The sequence below is a fragment of the Podarcis erhardii genome (assembly GCF_964252035.2).
Source record: "Podarcis erhardii genome assembly, chromosome: Z".
NCBI lineage: Eukaryota > Metazoa > Chordata > Lepidosauria > Squamata > Lacertidae > Podarcis > Podarcis erhardii.
The window spans coordinates 32,782,980-32,800,533 of NC_138504.1; the positions used below are offsets into that span (position 1 = coordinate 32,782,980).

Sequence of the window (17,554 nt, forward strand, 5' to 3'; positions counted from 1 at the left end):
TGCTTTCACAGGAAGCAGTGATGGCCATCAACCTAGAGGGTGATGCTTTAAAGAGGACTAGACAAATTCATGGAGGAGAGAGCTAGCAATGGCCACTAGTCAGGGTGGCCACGATGCTCTGTATTCACAGCTGGGGGCAGCCATGCTTCTGAGCATCAGTTGCTGGAAACTACAGGAGGGGAGAGGGCTCCTTTGCTCAGATCCTGCTTGAGAGTTTCCCCAAAGGCATCTAACTGTCCACTGTGAGAACAGGATACTGAACGAGATGGGCTACTGGCTGTGTTGAATCAAAGGTGAATTGTTTCAGAAGCTTTGCTAATGACATCTTGGCTGCCAAGATAACCCCACAATTAATGGCTGTCAAGATAACCCCACAATTAATTGGTAGTTGTTGCAGCAATGAGCTCACATATGTTCACAGTCACTTGCTTTTATAGAGGCTAATGATGCTTTGATGTTACCCTTATCTGTGAGGCTTGGGGTGCTGGGCTCTGAGCCCAGAAAGGGGATCTATCTTTAAGACTTGGGTATCTACCATCAATGCCCTCATCTAGTCAGGTGAAATGACATATGCTGCTTTGTTTATGAAGAATGTATGCATATTTGCTTGGGTGTGGACAAGCCATCTGCTTGCTATGTTGTCTATCCTGCATCTGCAAAGGCTAGGAGAACTGGCAGGCTGCTTTGCTGTAAGTCTACACCTTCTCTAGAACTGGCCACTCTGATGTTTTTCACATTCTTCTTTAGTGTCCCTGCACCCAACCACTCCTACAAGCCCTTCTTTGGGCCTGCGGTTCAGAACATTGGTCAAGGGCTGGTTTCTTCTTATGTTCTTATGATATTTTGGTGTGGACATTCCATATTGTACGGCACTCCCCAATGTGACCGTAACTTTGCAATGCAGGACATAAGCAAGTGATGGGGACCTTTGAAACATGTGCAGCTCTCCAAGAATGGAAAAAAGCAGAGAGACCCCTTTCTGTCACACCCCGCCCCTGCCACAATGCCAGGACAAACCTGCATCTTGGTTGAGCTGCTCCTGCAGCTGAAGCTCATTTGCTTGAGAGGATGGACCTGTTTGTGGCACCATCCCCATCGTGGGGTATGGAGGGTTCTGCTCGGCTCCATAGGCATGGGCATAGCTGGGTCCTGGCCCTGTAGAAGGAGGAGCCGCAGGGTAGAAAGGCGTATGGCCAGTAGCCTCTGAATGGGAAGAAGGTGTCGCAGTGACTGAGCTGTCAAGGATGGCCTGGGGAGCTATGGAGGGAGTGACAAAGAAGGTAAATGGACATCTAGGATGTTTGTAACCCACAACAGACTGGAGCCCAGAACAACTCATTATCAATCCAAAGAATATTCCACCCCTCTTTGATGGATGAGAATATATTTGGGTCAATTTGCATGGCCAGAAGCAGCTCAGTGGCTGCTGGCAGATCAAACCTACCATCAATGAACTGCATGGGTTGTGGAAACAAGCTCCACCCAGGCAGCCTGTGTGCCTTGAGACATCATAACCAAAAAGAGCAAACTGGATCCCCAACCAAGTGATGACTACTGGCACAGAGGAGGAGAAGGCTAGCAGTGGCTACTAGCCACGATGGCTATGCGCTGCCTTCACAGTTGGAAGGAGCAACTGTATCCGGCTCTTGCTTGTGGGCTTCCCACTGCAGCATCTGGGTGGCTACTGTGAGGACAGGAAGCTGGACTAGTTAGGCCACTGGAGTGACTCATCAGGGCTCCTCTGATGTACTTAACACCAAACACAACAAGGCCTTAAACTGGGAGCACAAAGGGTCCTGGGGAGCCCACCACCACATTCCAACAGTGGACACTGCTGACAAATGGTTCCTACCCTACAATTCACTGTTGTTTCTTATTCTCCCTGCCCCATCTCTGACCTCTCCCTACCCCATGAAACAATGGCAAGGAACACCCACCGGAAGGCATCAGCTGGACACTCGGCTGCACAGGGTGACCTGTGCCAGGAAGCAAAGAGGCCAGGAGTGGGTTGTCAGAGCCGGATAGCATCTCATGGCCAGCCCCCATCCCCTCACTTTGACTGACATGGTCCAGTTCAGAGCTTGGTGTGCTGCAGGCATATTGCTGAGGTGTGGATCTCCCTGCGCTGTAAGCGATCCCGCCCTCCTGGGAGAAGAAAAAAATCAAAGATGGCAGTTTTCAACTGACAGATATATCTACATGTTTCCCTTTGCTAGGCCCAAGACCACCACTGCAAAAGGTTTCTAGGTTAAAGGCCCCTCTGTGACCTCCATCCCTTAGTCAGAGAGAGAGGAGCACAGGTCGCTGCCTTACAAGGAGTCAAAGCATTGAGCCCATCTAGCTCAATATTGTCTACACTGACTGGCAATGGATCCCTTCAGGGTTACAGACAGGGTTCTTTTTCTTTTATACAATGGTTCTTGAGATCAAGGAGCAAGTTTTGGTCTATGTCTGGAGACCCTAGGATGCAATTTTGAATCAAGATGGTGGATTGAACCTTTCAAAACTGATTTCAAAACTGCAGTGGTTTTTTCTTGGTTTCTTAATATTCCTGAGCAACATGAGGTATAAGGCTGCTAATGTTTCCAAGCAATTCTTTAAAAATAAGGGAAAGGTTTTCAGCTGAAACCCTCAGCTCACTTCTGTTTATACTGCACAAAGCGGGGCTACACTGATTGAATGAACATGCTTGGGAATCTCACACACTGAACTTATGGGAGGACAGCATACTCACCTTGATCTGCCCATCTAAGCTTCGAAGTTGTACCAACCAATCAGGTTCATCAAAAAATTCCTGCTCAGGTTTCTCCCTTATCTGAGGGTCAAAGAGCCGCAACCGAGGGGAGATCTGTGAAGCAGAACCATTGGAAATGGTCAAAGGAGGACAGAGAGAAGGGAGCTTCTGGGACTGCTCTGTTGGGGCAGGCAACTGCAACCACTTTTTTAAAGATTTACATATATTTATTTATAGTAATACATAACAAAGTATAATAGCGGATGCCAAATAAAACTAAATAAGACAAAAGTAGAACGGGATAGCTAAACATGTAGGAATAAATTTACATACTAAAATCCAACATAATAAATTAACATCACAAAGTTTCAAGTGACAGAAATGGGTTAACATTCTCCTGTACCTTATTACTTCAGTACATTATAAAAAGACTCCATTTCCTGATGAAAACACTATCTTTTAGTCTGCCCTCTCTGGTTCTCACTATATATGTGAGCTTAACTATGTTAACTATGTCCCAGATTTTAGTTATTCATTCCTCATGGATGGTGTTCTCATTTCCTCCCCAGTCATGATAGATAATAATTCTGGCAGCAGGCAAGAGATGTTGCATCAATTCCCTGTCCTCTATTAGTACAGTTTCTTTAACATTTCTGAATAGCAAAATCTGACGATCCATACGTAAATTATAGTCAGGTATTACTTAAATTTTCATTGCTGTATCTTCCCAGAACGTTCTAAGTTTTGGGACAAGTCCAGAATATATGCTGCATTCAAGCACAGACTGCAGTCATTTCTAACTTTATGTTTCCCTCTCCACTGAAGATATCCAGGGACTAACTGCTCATAGAAACATTGGAGAGGGCTGTGTGTTGTGTTCGGAGGGGCCTACCTTAACCAAGACACACAGCACTGGAAAAAGGCAGTTGAACCTCCCCCCCACCCCCAATATACTGTACCTGGATCAGCTGACTAATCAGGACCGGGGAATAGTAACAGGGGTTCTTGAGGATGGCTTTGGAAATCACTTCACAGTAATGGAAGGCCTGTGCGGCCAGCCCCACTTCGGCCAGTCGACAGGCATAGATAAACTTAAAAACCTGTAAGAAAGAGGATTTTGAATCTTAGGTGATTTGGGAGCATGGCCTTAGCAGCAGCAGCAGCAGCAGCAGCAGTTAAAAGCATGAGGGTGCCTGGCCTAGACATGCTGCTTGCACAAGCAGCACCAATGTTCCAGAACCTCAGAGCTGTCATTTCTTCTCAAGCAGCCCAAACCTACAAGGTGCCTAGTGCCCAGCCCCTGCCCTGGCGTTCACTCCGGACTCTTCTCAACAGCTCATGTCTGGGTCATGTAACCTTCATAGAGAGGAATGTAACAGGGGACTTTGCCCTCTTATGAGGAAACACCCTTCGAGGACACCAGGATTGTGCCTGGAATAGCTTTCGGCTGATGCAAGCAAGTTAATTAAGAAAGGTATTTGTATGATCAATGTGTCATTAAAAAAATGAAAACGGGTCACAACAATAAAACCTTAAAAGCTTGCAATAAAAGCCATTTAAAAAGTTAGAAATAAGACAGCAATTAACAGTTGTGGAAGGATGTCTTCTTAACTGCCCATGTAGGGCTGGCAAAACAGAAATATTTTCAACAGGTGTTAAAGAACAGGCTTAGTGGCCAAGTTCCTCTCCTCTGCTCAAATGTCTCTCAAGATCTGAGGGATAGCTCAGTCGGCAGAGCAAGAGACTTTCAATCTCAAGGTTGTTTGGTTTGTGCCCCACACTGGGCAAAAAGATTCCTGCATTGCAAGGGGGGAGGCTATATGACCCTTGTGGTCCCTTCCAACTCTACAATTCTAGGATTCTAAGGCGATGCTCCCATTTTAGCTGCAATTTTTTAATCTTATGTTTCTATTTTTTGCTAAATCCTTTGTACCTGTATTACAATGCATTTTAAGCAAGCAGATGTTTTCATGCTCAGGATTTATCCTGTGTGTGCTCTTGTTTTAGCGAGTCTGCGATGGTATAAAAAAATGATCTGATCTCTCCACAGCTCCATGCATCCAACCTGAAACACTCCTTTCCCAGCTTCTGTGGCCACTCCCATCTTTTGCTTTTCCTTCCTCTCCCTCTCCTGCCCTGAAGCTGTGTGGCCCAGAGGGTGGGGTGGAGGTGGGGCTGGGGGTTGCCACCGCCCCAGCACACACAAGCCAAAAAGGAGCTTCCTCCAGCACACATTCCCAAGAAAGGCTCCTGAACTGCAGGGGCAAGGTGCTCCTTTTCCATGCTTTCTCAGAACTTGAGCTGTGTTGCACATTATAAGCAAGATAAAGTGGAAGGGGACAACAGCTGTCAAGCATTTGCAACCACTGCAAAACAACAAGGGGACAAAGAGCAGCCATCACCCAGGAGACTGAGAAGACAGGAGGCACCCCAAACCTGGAAATTGGGCAACGAGCATGGCTGTGTCCCCAGGGACTGCGCATATTCGTAGGCTTCTGTCCTTCGGATGGCTTCATTGGTGGAGAACTTTGAAAAAGGTGAACTGAAAGGTAAACAGAAGGGGGTGGGATAGGAAAGTATTTTGTGAATGAGACACAGGCACTTGACTTGAAGGCCATTTAGAATATGGAGGTAGAAAAAGGCGCAAGACCCTCTGGCACCCCTTGAACAGCTCCATCAGCAAATTTCATTGCCATGGCCCTTCTTTGGCCTCAGAGATAGAAACTTGGGACAGGGGCAGAGAGACAAGCCACAGTCCCTCAGCGAGGCTGCAATTGGCCCAGGGATCAGCAATAGGTGCATATCAAAATGTACACAAAGGCAAGGCTTTCCTGCACAACAACCACAACCCTGAGTCAGGGAGAGGCAGCTTTAATGTTCTTTTAAAAAAAAAAAATAATGGTGATAATGAGGGGTGGCTGCTTCAATGCATTTGAAACTGTGTTTGTGTTGGTTATTTGGTGTTTGCATGCTGCTTTGTGAAGGCTCACCCCTCTTTAGAAAGTGGGTTATAAATTTATTACTTAGGGCTTCATGGCAACCCATTCCTCCCCACCCACCTGTGGTTTGAGCCAATCAGAACCAGCTTAGTTGTTTTCTTCGTGTAGACTCCGAATCCAACCTGAGCCATCAGGTAGCAGAAGTGAGCAGCATCTAGGAGGCCTCTCGAAGCTGTGGCAAAAGACAAAAGGCATCCTTTAAAACGGGGGCAGGAGAGGACTGAGGCCCAGGGGCCCTCTGTTCCCAGACACTCTTCCCTCCCACCCCAATCTCCATCGGTGGGATTTGCTTCTGTGGTTTACCAAGCGTGTCGCCCATGGTGGTGATCGTCCTGTGCTCCACCTCCATGTTATTTGTCAGGTTGGAAAGGACCATTGCCAAGTGGGGTCTCCAGTCTCCCCATTTCTCATCTCCACAGCACTGGGGGGGGGGGTGGCAGAGAGAGAAAGACAGGATAAATGAATTTTCCAGTACACTGCTAAGTCTTTACCTCTGCCTTTCAGTTTGTTTCTGCATTAAAAACAACAACACTGTACTGTGATTTTACTGTTTTGCTTTTACAATTGTTTTGCACACTGCCTTGGGACTAATGTGAATGGAGGCATAAAGATATAAAATAAGATGAGCCAATGCAAGTCTGACGAATAAATAACTACAAATTCACAAAGTGCATGGCTGCTAAGGGAGCACTTAACAGTGCATTCCTGTTTAAGCACGCACAAAACTGAAAGCCCTTTGCCCAATGAGGAATTGTGGCCTCCTCCAATGGGCAGGGACAAGGCAGGCTCTCACTCAGGACTCACTGTGGATGCTGCGGGCATCCTCCCGGACATGAGCTGGTAGACGGTCTGCAGGGGGTCGTTGATTGGGAGGCTGTTGGCGAACCTGACAAGCCAAGAACACACAAAGTCAGGGGTCTTTCTAAGGAGACATTAAGAGAGTCCAACGGCACTTTGAAGGCATAAGAAGAGCCCTGCAGCAGCAGTTGGATCAAGCAAAGGGAACCCATCAAGTCCAGCATGCCAGTCCAACAGCAACCAACACGATGCTCCAATGGGAAGCCCAAATGCAAAACCTGAACACAACATCAACTCTTCCCACTTGTGGTTTCTAGCAACTGGTATTCAGAGGCATACTGCTTCTGGCAGTGGAGGCAGAACAAAGCCATTGTGGCTAGTAGCCACCGATAGCCTTCTCCTCCTTTGATTTGGTAAATCCCTTTTAAAGCCACCCATAAGAAGTCTGCTAGACTGTGCAGTCCAGCCGTCTTATGGTGATCAAGCAGATGTCCACGATGGGAAGCCTGTAAGCAGGACCTGAGGAAACAGCAGCAATTCTCCCCACCTATGATTTCCAGAAATTGATATTCATTGGCATATTGCCTCTGATAGTGGAGAGAGAACATGTACCCATCGTGGTAAGCGCATTTATTTGCTTCCTCCAGGCAAGAGATGAGTAAAGAACAGGTGTGGGTAACCAGGTGACGGCAGCAGAGTTTTAAAAATGTATTGAAGTTCACTGGAAAAAGGGCTGGGAGTGCACATGGAGGTAGGTATCTCTTACCTGGTCATCACTCTTGCGTGAGCCCTACTGTCCATCTTGCTGGCCAGCAGCAAAGCGTGGCCCCAGAGCCCGTGTTTCATGGCTGATTCCAGAGCGTCCTGGTGAGAGGGAGAGGGGAGGGGACAGAAACTTGTCAAGCTGGGCATGGATCTCCCCTGGGGTGTGCTCAGCACCCATAGCTCTCCTCCTCACTCCAACACATGATCAGGAAGAAACCAGCATTTGACTGAGAAACCTTTAATCAGATTTCTTTTGGTGTCAGCACCTAGGGTCAATGCCAGCTTCTAGAAAGACCTTAAAGGGGCTACTTCAACATCTTGGTATAGAAGGGTGTGGTGTATCGCCCTCACTGAAAACCCAACATGCAAGCTATGACTGGCAAAGAAGAAGAATACACAAGGATGCTTTTGCTGGAGAGTTGGTGGGACATCACCACCATCACAAATGCAAAACCAAACAGGACCAGTACCCAGCAGTTTGCACTAATGTCATGTGAAACACTTCCTCCCTTCCTTTTAACAGAAACATCTGCCATTGTAAGGTGGAAATTACTATTATAACAAAGATTAAGGTATCTCCAGAATTGGGAGTCATAGTGCTGTTTTTGTTGCCTTTGGTTCAGTAACAACACTAAAATTTTACACACACATATGTATTACTGTTATGTAAGAAAGAAGGAAATTAGCCATCCCTAGCCCGTCACCTTCTTGCGGCCATAGAGCAAGAGCTCCCGGAACCGGTCTGTCTCCTTCTCGAGGTTGCCAATGGTGGCGATGAGGCTGTCTGAGAGGAAGGAGAGCTGGGCTTCTCCAGACTCCTCCTCTGCCTGCTCCAGGGCCTCGTTCGTGAAGTCAATCAGGTTTGCTTCATTGGGTGATTTCCCTGGGAGCCACACTGTGCGATGATCCTGCAGCAGGAGCTCAGCAAGGTCTGTGCCCACCACTGTCTGCAAGGAAAGCAGTGGACAGCAACACTCTTTCAGAAGGGCAGCTTGGATGGAGACATCCCACAACCTGGCAAGGGGGTGGGGAGAGAAACATCTAGCTGGTCCCCCCTAGCCCAGAAACTGCAGGACTTGTGTTCGCAGTCAAGTGTGACTTTAGGTTTGTTAATAAAATTAACTGTTTGGTAGACTATACCCAAAGAGTGATTATCATTCTTTAGCTCTGCATTCAGGCATTCTTTCAAAGTTCAAGGTGGGAGGGCAGGGCAGAGCATGCCTTTCCCTGTACATCACTGCAATCATCCCATAAAACTGAAAGCACAGTGAGCTGGAAGGATTAATCTGCAGGATATTAAGCATTTCACTGGTTCAGATATTTAGCAGGAAGCCCAGAACTCTTACCCCATTCTGTCTGCACAGGAGAATGATGAAGTCCCAGAGGAGCCGGGCAGACTCCTTGTCGATCAGAGTGTCATTCTGAAAACACCGGGTGGCTTGGTTCTGGGCAAAATTGATAACATCCACTTTGTGAGTCTCTTCTCTATAAGGAGGAGAAGAGAAAGCAGTGGTGAGGCAGGGAACTAGGCCTCCAAGGGAGGCAGCTCGGAGCAACCTCCGACGTGACGAAAGGCAAGTGCTTCACATACTTGGTGAGGGGGCCAGGGAAGGCTCTCATCTCCTCCTGCTCCAGAGAGTGCTGCATCACCATCTGCAAGGCAAGCAGAGGGGAGCATCATGGACAGGGTCTGTGATGCATCTCATTACACTGAAGGCAGCACTAACTAGACCCTGCTGAACTCACAAATTAGGGAACTCAGCAATGGAGGAGTGGGCTCTGCTGAATTAAGGGGGACATAACTATTAATAATAACAACAATAGTAATGTATTACCCATTCATCAGTCAAAGGTCCCAGGCAGGATTACAACATTAAAACACAGTATGCAAACCAGTTTAAAACAGCTTACAATCACAGAAATATGGTGTGTTCTAAAATATACCCCTGAAGTGACAAATGTCATGGTAAATACTAATAATAATTTATTATTTCATGAGGCAAGCCAAAGTTATTTTCAATATAAGGACACATATAAAACAGATAACTACATATAAAAACCATGAAAACAATTGTGTGTATTCACACACACACACACACACACTTATTAATATAAAGTACAGTTTACAACCACATCACATATAGAAAAGCAATGGGATAAATATTTTAGAAGGCTTAGTGAAATTAATGGCAAGCTTTGTTTCATTGCATATCATCATAATTTTTTAAAAAATGAGCTGGCCATTTATACACATTAAGTGTTATTAAGCATTAATTATTATTATTATTATTATTATTATTATTATTATTATTATTACAGTGGTGCCCCGCAAGACGAACGCCTTGCAAGACGGAAAACCCGTTAGACGAAAGGGTTTTCCGTTTTGGAGGCGATTCGCAAAACGAATTTCCCTATGGGCTTGCTTCACAAGACGAAAATGTCTTGCGAGTTCCTGCGGGGTTTTTCCCCTCCCCCCCCTTTTCCTAAGCCTCAGCCGCTTATCAGCTGATCCGCTGATAAGCCGCTTAACAGCTGATCGCTAAAAGCCGCTAAACCGCTAATCCGCTAAGCTGCCCATGGGCTTGCTTCGCAAGACGAAAAAACCGCTATACGAAGAGCCTCACGGAACGGATTAATTTCGTCTTGCGAGGCACCACTGTAAATACATTTGTCCCAGATCACCTGGCACTTCAAGTGTGTGACTAGCAAGGACAGCAATGAAAGCTGGGCATTAACCGGAAGCTTCCTAGAAAGCCTCCTCCTCTATTTTGTCTGTTTAAAAAGAGTCTTAATTAGCCAAGTTCAACAAATAAATAGAAGCTCTTCCAACAAAGCTCCATTTTAATTTTTTTGCACCGTCTAAATAATTTGTTCATTCCACCACTTTAGGCCTCATATTTGAGCTCCTTGAAGGAAAGGTGGGATATAAATGCAACAAATAAATGAACAGAGCAATGTTTTATACAGGATGGTTTAGCCTGCAAACTTGGTAAGGCAAAGAGAGATTCTGTAGCATTAACAATAGCAAGACACAGAGTCCTGGGTGGAGCACAGCTGAGGCAGGCATTCCCCTCCCTTACCTCCATGCTGTGGATCTCAACCAAAGCTGGCTGCCCCTCTGAAGGCAGGTTTGCCAGGACCTTGATCAGGTAGCCCCCAGGACCGAACCTGCAGCAGACATGGGGCACTGAAAATTTCTCAGGCGGCAGAGGCCTTGAAGAGGCTGCGATGGGGAAAGAAACAGGCAGGCAGGTTAAGAACAAACGTCTGGCAGGTGTCGGCTCTCTGTCTGCACCTTACTGGATGCATAAAGCCCAAGAAGCTGCCCAGGTGCTACCTTGTTCCACAGTCATCCACGCAGCTTGAGTTGCATAGCTGTCCATGAAAGGGGTCTGCTCGCCAAAGTGGTTATAGGAATACTCTGTGTGGAGTGAGACTGGTTGGTGATTCGCTTCATAGGTGCCAGCTGTCAGGTCATGGTTGCTTCGATACAGCTGGCTCTGGAAGGGAAACATAAGGAAGAAGTGCTTAAGGGCCAGAGTTTGAGCAGAGGAAATGGCAAGGTACAAGCTACTCACCGCCCTTCAAGTGAGAGCCCAGGTTGTCCTAATAAACCACAAGGACCTGCCCAGGTTCTAATATCCTCAGTCGAGCACCTTCTAAGTGCCATCCACATCAGAAGAACGGTTGGGGGTGATGTGAGTGAGAGTGAAGTTTCTTCAGCTGCTCCCTGAGGATATTCTCTTCCAAGAGAGGTCAGGATGGCTCCCTCCTTGCTATAATTCTGCTGGCAGGCTGAGACTTCCCTGTACAGACAGACCTTTGGAAGACTAAGATGCAGGTGGTGCTAACCACTGGGCTGCTGTCGGAGCAAACTCAGTTTTTAACTGCTGGTTTTAAATGTGTTTTGATGTACAGTCATACCTCGGGTTACAGCAGCTTCAGGTGCGTCTTTTTGGGTTGCGGACTGCCGAAACCCAGAAGTACAGGAACAGGTTACTTCCGGGTTTCGGCGGACGCGCATGCGCAGAAGCGCCGAATCACAACCTGTGTGTGTGCAATGTGGGTTGCGAACACTGCGGGTTGCGAACGTGCATCCTGCACGGATCACGTTCGCAACCCGAGCGTCCACTGTATTGTTTTTAACTAGTTTCCTTTTATTACTTTATATTTTACAATGATGTTTTTAAACTTTGGAAGCCTTGAACCCCAACTTCTGAGAAAAGCAAGATATAAAACATTGAACATCAATAAGAATAGTATTAATAGTATCATCATCATCATCATATCTTTATTAAGAAAAGAGCTGGTGCTGTGACATCTTTATTGTAATTATTTGTAGGCCTTAATAAATCATATATATGCATGTGTGTTTCTGTTAATGTTTACTTGCTTTTTAAATTATTTTCTCCACCTCCCACATACGTTTCTAGCTGTTCTTATTTTATCCTTAAGCCACCTTGAGTCTCTGTCAGGGAAGAAGGTGGGATATAAATAAATACAATAACAACAACAACAACCCTGGGACAGTTTCTTTTGGTGGTGGAGGTGGAGAGAGAAATCAGTGAGACCCAGCTGAGGCACAGCTAGTGCAGGGGGAGGGGGGAACCCAGACTGCAGCGCTGGGGGTTCTTTCGTGCTGCCAGGTGATTCTCCAGAGACAAGTCTTACCTGCTGGGAGCGCGAGCTGAAGCTGCTCCGTCGGCTGTGGGAGCTGCGCAGGCTGTGGCCAGACTGTTCACTGTGAACACTGTGTCGGTCAAACTCGTCCCCATAGAGGTTCCGGCGAGGCTCTAGGTCATCAAAACTGGCGGTGAAACGGGGGTCATACTGCCAGTGCTCCTCATACTGTTCGTGGCTGCAAGGCATGGAAACAAAACAGTGCTGGCACATAAAGTCTACAAGGGACAGGGGGCCAGGGGCCTACAAGAGTGCCTTGTTAACCCTCAAAGGCCCTGCTGGTGCCACTGCTGAGCTCTGCCTACTTGGTGTGGACCTGCAGCAGGGCCCTTCAAATCCTAATTTCCACTGTAAAACTGAGGCCACGTTCACAGCGCTATACTGCTTCAAACACTCAAGGCTTCTTTCCCCAAAGCATCCCGGAAGCTGTAATTTGTACAGGGTACTGAGAGTTGTGGGGAGACTGCCCCCTCCCATTCCCCTCCCACAGCTAGAATTCTCAATGTTTCAACAATCAATCTCCTTCTGAGTGAACTCTAGGAATTGTGGCTTTGTGAGGGGAATAGGGGTTTTGTAACAACTCTCAGAACCCTTAACTACACTTCTTAGCTATGACTTTTTAAAGTAGTGTCATGTTGTTTTCAATGTATGGTGTGAATGTGGTTAGGTCCCATCTACACGGTACATTTAAAAACACCATTATACCGTAGTGCTTTAAGTGTGTGGTGTGGATGTCACCTGTATTCCACACTATTACAGGGAGATTTCAAAGTCTGCAAAATCATAGAGCTGTAGAACTGGAAGGGACTCAAAGGGTCATTTGGTCCAATCCATCTGCAATGCAGGAATCATAGATAATGTGAGAATCACAGCTAAAGGACAGATAGACACCTCAATCCACTTGAAGTTCTCCAGCCTCTGCCAGCCCTTTGGACATCCAGTCCTTTGGGATCGCATGCAGGCTCAAAAGCCAGGAGAACCTTAGCTGTTTCTGCCACTGCTGCCATGGCCAGGCCCTGCAAGGGCAGCAGAATTCTGACAGAGGAAGTTCCCTGCCAAGGAGGGGCTTTTTCTACTCAAATGTGAGGCCCAGAATGTGATCCTGCTACTTCATGAGCTTCAATCCTCTGGGGGTGGGAGGTGCACTTGGTGTTTTGAGTTACAGATAGGTAGCCGTGTTGGTCTGCCATAGTCAAAACAAAACAAGTTCCTTCCAGTAGCACCTTAAAGACCAACTAAGTCAGTTCTTGGTATGAGCTTTCGTGTGCATGCACACTTCTTCAAATACAGTGTGTATCTGAAGAAGTGTGCATGCACACGAAAGCTCATACCAAGAACTGACTTAGTTGATCTTTAAGGTGCTACTGGAAGGAATTTGTTTTGTTTTGGTGTTTTGAGAAACACCCATCAAGACCATTCCAGACATCCAGAGGTTCACAAACCTGTTTGCGTAGGGATAGGCCTCTCTCTTTTGGTAAGGGTGCTGTTCTGGGTAATCCCAGTACCTCTGGTCGTAAACACTGGGGTCTCTGTACCTGGCGTCGTATGGGTAACGGCTTGGACCTTAGGAGGGCAAAGGTAGGAGAGAATCAGTAATCCCAGAAGCTTCACACAACCATTTCAAGCCACATTTTAAGACTTGCCAGAAACAGAGAGCACATGCTAGCATTCTATATGAAAATCCAGGCATGTCAAATTTAAAAATGGCATCCCTGCTATTTATTATACAAGGTGTGTGTAAGAGAGTTGTGTGAACTTGAGGCTGTTTCAGCTATAATTAAGAATAGAACTGGAATGTCCCCTCTGAAAACTAATTGGGTCAGGTTTTGAAGAGGATGGAGTTTGCCATCAAAGAAGTGCCCTCTTTCTCTCTCCAGAAAATGTTATTTTTAGGTTTGAGATTATTTTTTTAGCCAGATCCCATGCAAGGTAATAAACCTCTGAGCTCATTTACTGGGACATGCACACCCTGCATTTCCACCTTTAGCAATGGAGGCACTCAGGGAGTTCAACAGGGTTTACTCCCAAATCAGCATCCATAAGGCTACAGCCTGGGAATTTCAAAACAAAGCCATCTCAAAATATATAATAAAATTAAAACATCCTCAGCAAGGCAAATGGGGGCATTGCTATGCATCATTCCAAAACATACAAACCCATTTTCTTACAACCAATGCTGCTTGGTTTTTTCCTCCTCAAACTTGTAAAGTTGCCAATTTCATTACTGACATACAATTCCACACCTAGGGATTAGCTTTTATCATGAATGAGAAAACTGCTACTGTAGTTTTACAAATTAATTATTCACAAATCTTAAAAACACTTTTCCAGGTCAGTGAAGTATAAAAGGTTCAAAGAAGAACTTCACTTGGTAGCTGGAAATTAGCATCAGTAGCTCCCTTACTAGCTTCATGAGCACAATGAGTGACAGGGCAACCAAAGTAGTTTCTGTGCCAAAACTGGGCCTAAACCCTGATTGAAATGGATCTACAAAATCCATTTCCTCTAAGGTACACCTGTATCTGGTCTGTAACCACCCACACAAGAATCTTGCCCAAGGTATTTATTCACAGCCATGATGACTAAGATTTTACTTTATTTTTAAAGGAAAGGCCACAAAGCTCAGTGGCTGAGCATCTGGTTCACATGCAGGAGGTCCCAGGTTCAATCTCTAGGGGCATCTCCAGGTAGGGCTGGCAAAAACTCCCTGCCTGAAAACCTGGAGAGCCGCTGCCAGTCAGTGCAGACATGACTGAGCTACATGGAACAATGGTCTGACTCAATGTGATGCATCTTCCAATATTCCTAATCAACCATGCTCTTCTCCAGTACAAGATCGTCCCTATAAACCTGCTGCTTGCCTCCATCTTTGAAACTCTGCAAATGTTATAAGGGTCCGCAGCGGAAAAGGGAGAATATAATGCTAGATTTAGGTTAACTATAAGATGAAGCAATGGTTATAAAATGTGTTTTGCAACCCACTGATATTCCCTACCTCCATAATCATAGGGATTTACATAATAGTCCGAGTAGTAATCATTCCATCCGCCTTTGGTGTTGTAGTAATCTTCAGGATATCCCTGCCTGCAAGAGGAAGGAAGAGGGGGTTGTTTTATTTGTTTTAAACATCGATCATCAAAGAGAGCCATGCCCATCAGCTCACAACTGAACTGCAGTGATATCACACAACTTGAAGCTCTTAACTGGTTGTTTCTTGCTAAAATTTAACTGATGGCTTCCCATTTACTTTGTTCTTCCTGATGCTTTAGAACCACTTCACAAGCACCAGATTGCTTGGTAAAACCAGGACACAACAGGCCTTTGTAGTTTCACACTACAGCAGCCATAAATTTATTCTGCAAACAGAGGTTCAGGCAGATGCCTTCTATGTCAACTTTTAAATGCTCGTATTCCATCAGGCTTACACAGGCAATTAAGAATACATCTTTCCACGATAGTTAGCAGATTTACGTTTACTTTTTTTATATGGTGCTTGTCTTATGGTTTGATGCACAATTGTCGTAAACTGCTCTGATTTTATTTATTTATGAAAAGCAATATAGAAGTATTTTTATTTTTAAAAATGAACAGGATGGGGTGAGGGTTGGCTAAAGTGTCTTTCAGAAAGGGGTGTACACATAAACACACACACCCCACACCGCTTTCAAGGACTGCACACCTGGAGGAGGGTTTATCAGAGGTATGGCTTGCTCTGGAGCTGGGGCGTTCTGGCTCCCCCTGATGATAGCTCCTAGCGTTCCTACTGGGTGCCGTGGTGTCATAATGCTGGGAGGCAGGATCATATCGGCCGTATGGATGCTCCTAGAGGCAAGAGGTTATATATTACTCAACAGAAAGCTCAAGAGCCGAAGTCCACCACATCTAGATCCCCTTCCTCTCCCAGCTGACCTTTTGCCAACTGCTAACTAGAGAAGCTTTGGAAAGAATAAAGGCTCAGACGTCAGGAGAAATGGGGAGTTTAGGCCATCATTCCTTTCAACAATTGCCATGTGGTATCACATGTTTGGGGGAACCCACATGATCCTCCCCTTTGCTGGTTTTTGAAGTTTCTTAATCCCTTCACCCTGAATGTCTTTTCTAATTAAGAACGTAACAGTAAGGCTGACAGGTCAGGCTAAAAGAGGCCCAACCAGTCCAGCTTCCTGTCCTCACGGTGGGGGGAAAAGATGTCCCAATGGGAAAATGCTCCCAAGCAGGACCCGAGCACAACAGCAACTCTCCCCTCCTGTGGTTTCCAGAAACTGGTAGTTGTGCAAGCATAGTCAAAAGTAAAAAAGACAAAAACAAATTAAAACTGGGTGCAGGGAGAAGGCTCTAGTCAAAGAGCAGCATAAACCAGCCAAGTCCTCTGGCCACATTCAAATGATAGGCAAAGCTAGACCTTCCCACATGCCACTGCACTCCAGATATGTTGGCATTAGAGCTCCTGGCAACTCGCACAGAAACTGATCACGGATAGAGTTCTAGTTGAAAGCATTTTGAGAGCATCAGGAGTGGGGAACCTTAGTCTGCAGTTAGGATTTCATCCAACCCCCTCTGGAGCAGCAAAAACCAAGGCATCTTCAAATATCTGAAGGAACATCACATGGAAGATTGAGCAAGCTTTTTTTCCTTCTGTTCTGGAGGGGAGGATCCGAACCAATGGATTCAAGTTACAAGAAAGGCGATTCCAACTAAATATCAGGAAGAACTTTCTGACAGCAAAAGCTGTTTGACAGGGGAATGGATTCCCCCAGGAGGTGGTGGACTCTCCTTCCTTGCAGGTGTTTAAGCAGAGGTTGGGTGGCCATCTGGCATAGATGCTTTAGTTGAGATTCCTCTGCAATGCAGGAGGTTGAACTAGATGATCCGCAGGGTCCCTTTCCAACTCTACAATACTATGATTCTAAGCTTGTTCCATCTTCAACGTGGGAGCCAATCTTCAAAGGGCAGTCACATGAGAGATGGAGCAAGGTTGTTTTCTGCTGCTCCAGAGGATCCTAATTAATGATTTCAAATTGCAAGTCAGGAGATTATGATTAAATATTAGGAAGAATTTTCTGATGGTGAGAGCTGTTAAGAATGTGGAATGAACTTTCTCAGAACTTTCTCCTTCATTGGAGTTTTTAAAACAGGTTGTATGTCCATCCATCAGGGATTCTTCAGCTGTGATTCCTGCATTACAGGGGGTGGACTAGATGAGCCTTGGGGTCCCTTGCAACTGTAGAATTCTATGTTTCTATATATGGAACTGCTTTTAATTGTTTTGATTTTTTTTTGTTTAATGCTTGTAAATAACCCACCATGGGATCTGATGATAAAAAAGGCAAGTAAGAAGTTTAATTCAATGAATGAATAAATGAATAACTAAATTATTTAGCTGTGATTCCTGCATTGCAGGGGGGTTGGACTAGATGATACTTGGGGAGGTCCCTCCCAACTCCACAACTCTGTGATTCTCAGCTGACATCTGTCCATCAGCTGTTCAGAAGAGAGAAACTGAGAGAAGGGGAAAGGAAGATTTTCAATGTGGAACCAACCCCCCCCCTTTTTTCCACAAAGCCAGCCATTGCTTTTT

General features: G+C 45.8%; 1 protein-coding gene across 7 annotated transcripts in view; it reads right to left on the minus strand.

Annotated features, from left to right (window-relative positions):
- The window catches only part of SEC16A (SEC16 homolog A, endoplasmic reticulum export factor), a 41,812-nt gene that overhangs the window by 13,207 nt on the left and 11,051 nt on the right, over nt 1-17,554 (minus strand). For all 7 annotated transcript variants that reach the window (XM_081846867.1, XM_081846870.1, XM_081846868.1 and 4 more), the window contains exons 3-20: nt 15,656-15,798; nt 14,972-15,060; nt 13,419-13,539; nt 11,968-12,154; nt 10,634-10,796; nt 10,377-10,519; nt 8,888-8,949; nt 8,643-8,781; nt 8,001-8,243; nt 7,298-7,395; nt 6,538-6,619; nt 6,037-6,154; nt 5,794-5,905; nt 5,171-5,276; nt 3,694-3,834; nt 2,735-2,848; nt 1,938-2,145; nt 1,018-1,257 (exon numbers count right to left, since the gene is read on the minus strand). In XM_081846867.1, coding sequence (XP_081702993.1) covers nt 1,018-1,257; nt 1,938-2,145; nt 2,735-2,848; nt 3,694-3,834; nt 5,171-5,276; nt 5,794-5,905; nt 6,037-6,154; nt 6,538-6,619; nt 7,298-7,395; nt 8,001-8,243; nt 8,643-8,781; nt 8,888-8,949; nt 10,377-10,519; nt 10,634-10,796; nt 11,968-12,154; nt 13,419-13,539; nt 14,972-15,060; nt 15,656-15,798 — 2,509 coding nt within the window. The remainder of the gene's footprint in view (nt 1-1,017; nt 1,258-1,937; nt 2,146-2,734; nt 2,849-3,693; nt 3,835-5,170; nt 5,277-5,793; nt 5,906-6,036; nt 6,155-6,537; nt 6,620-7,297; nt 7,396-8,000; nt 8,244-8,642; nt 8,782-8,887; nt 8,950-10,376; nt 10,520-10,633; nt 10,797-11,967; nt 12,155-13,418; nt 13,540-14,971; nt 15,061-15,655; nt 15,799-17,554) is intronic.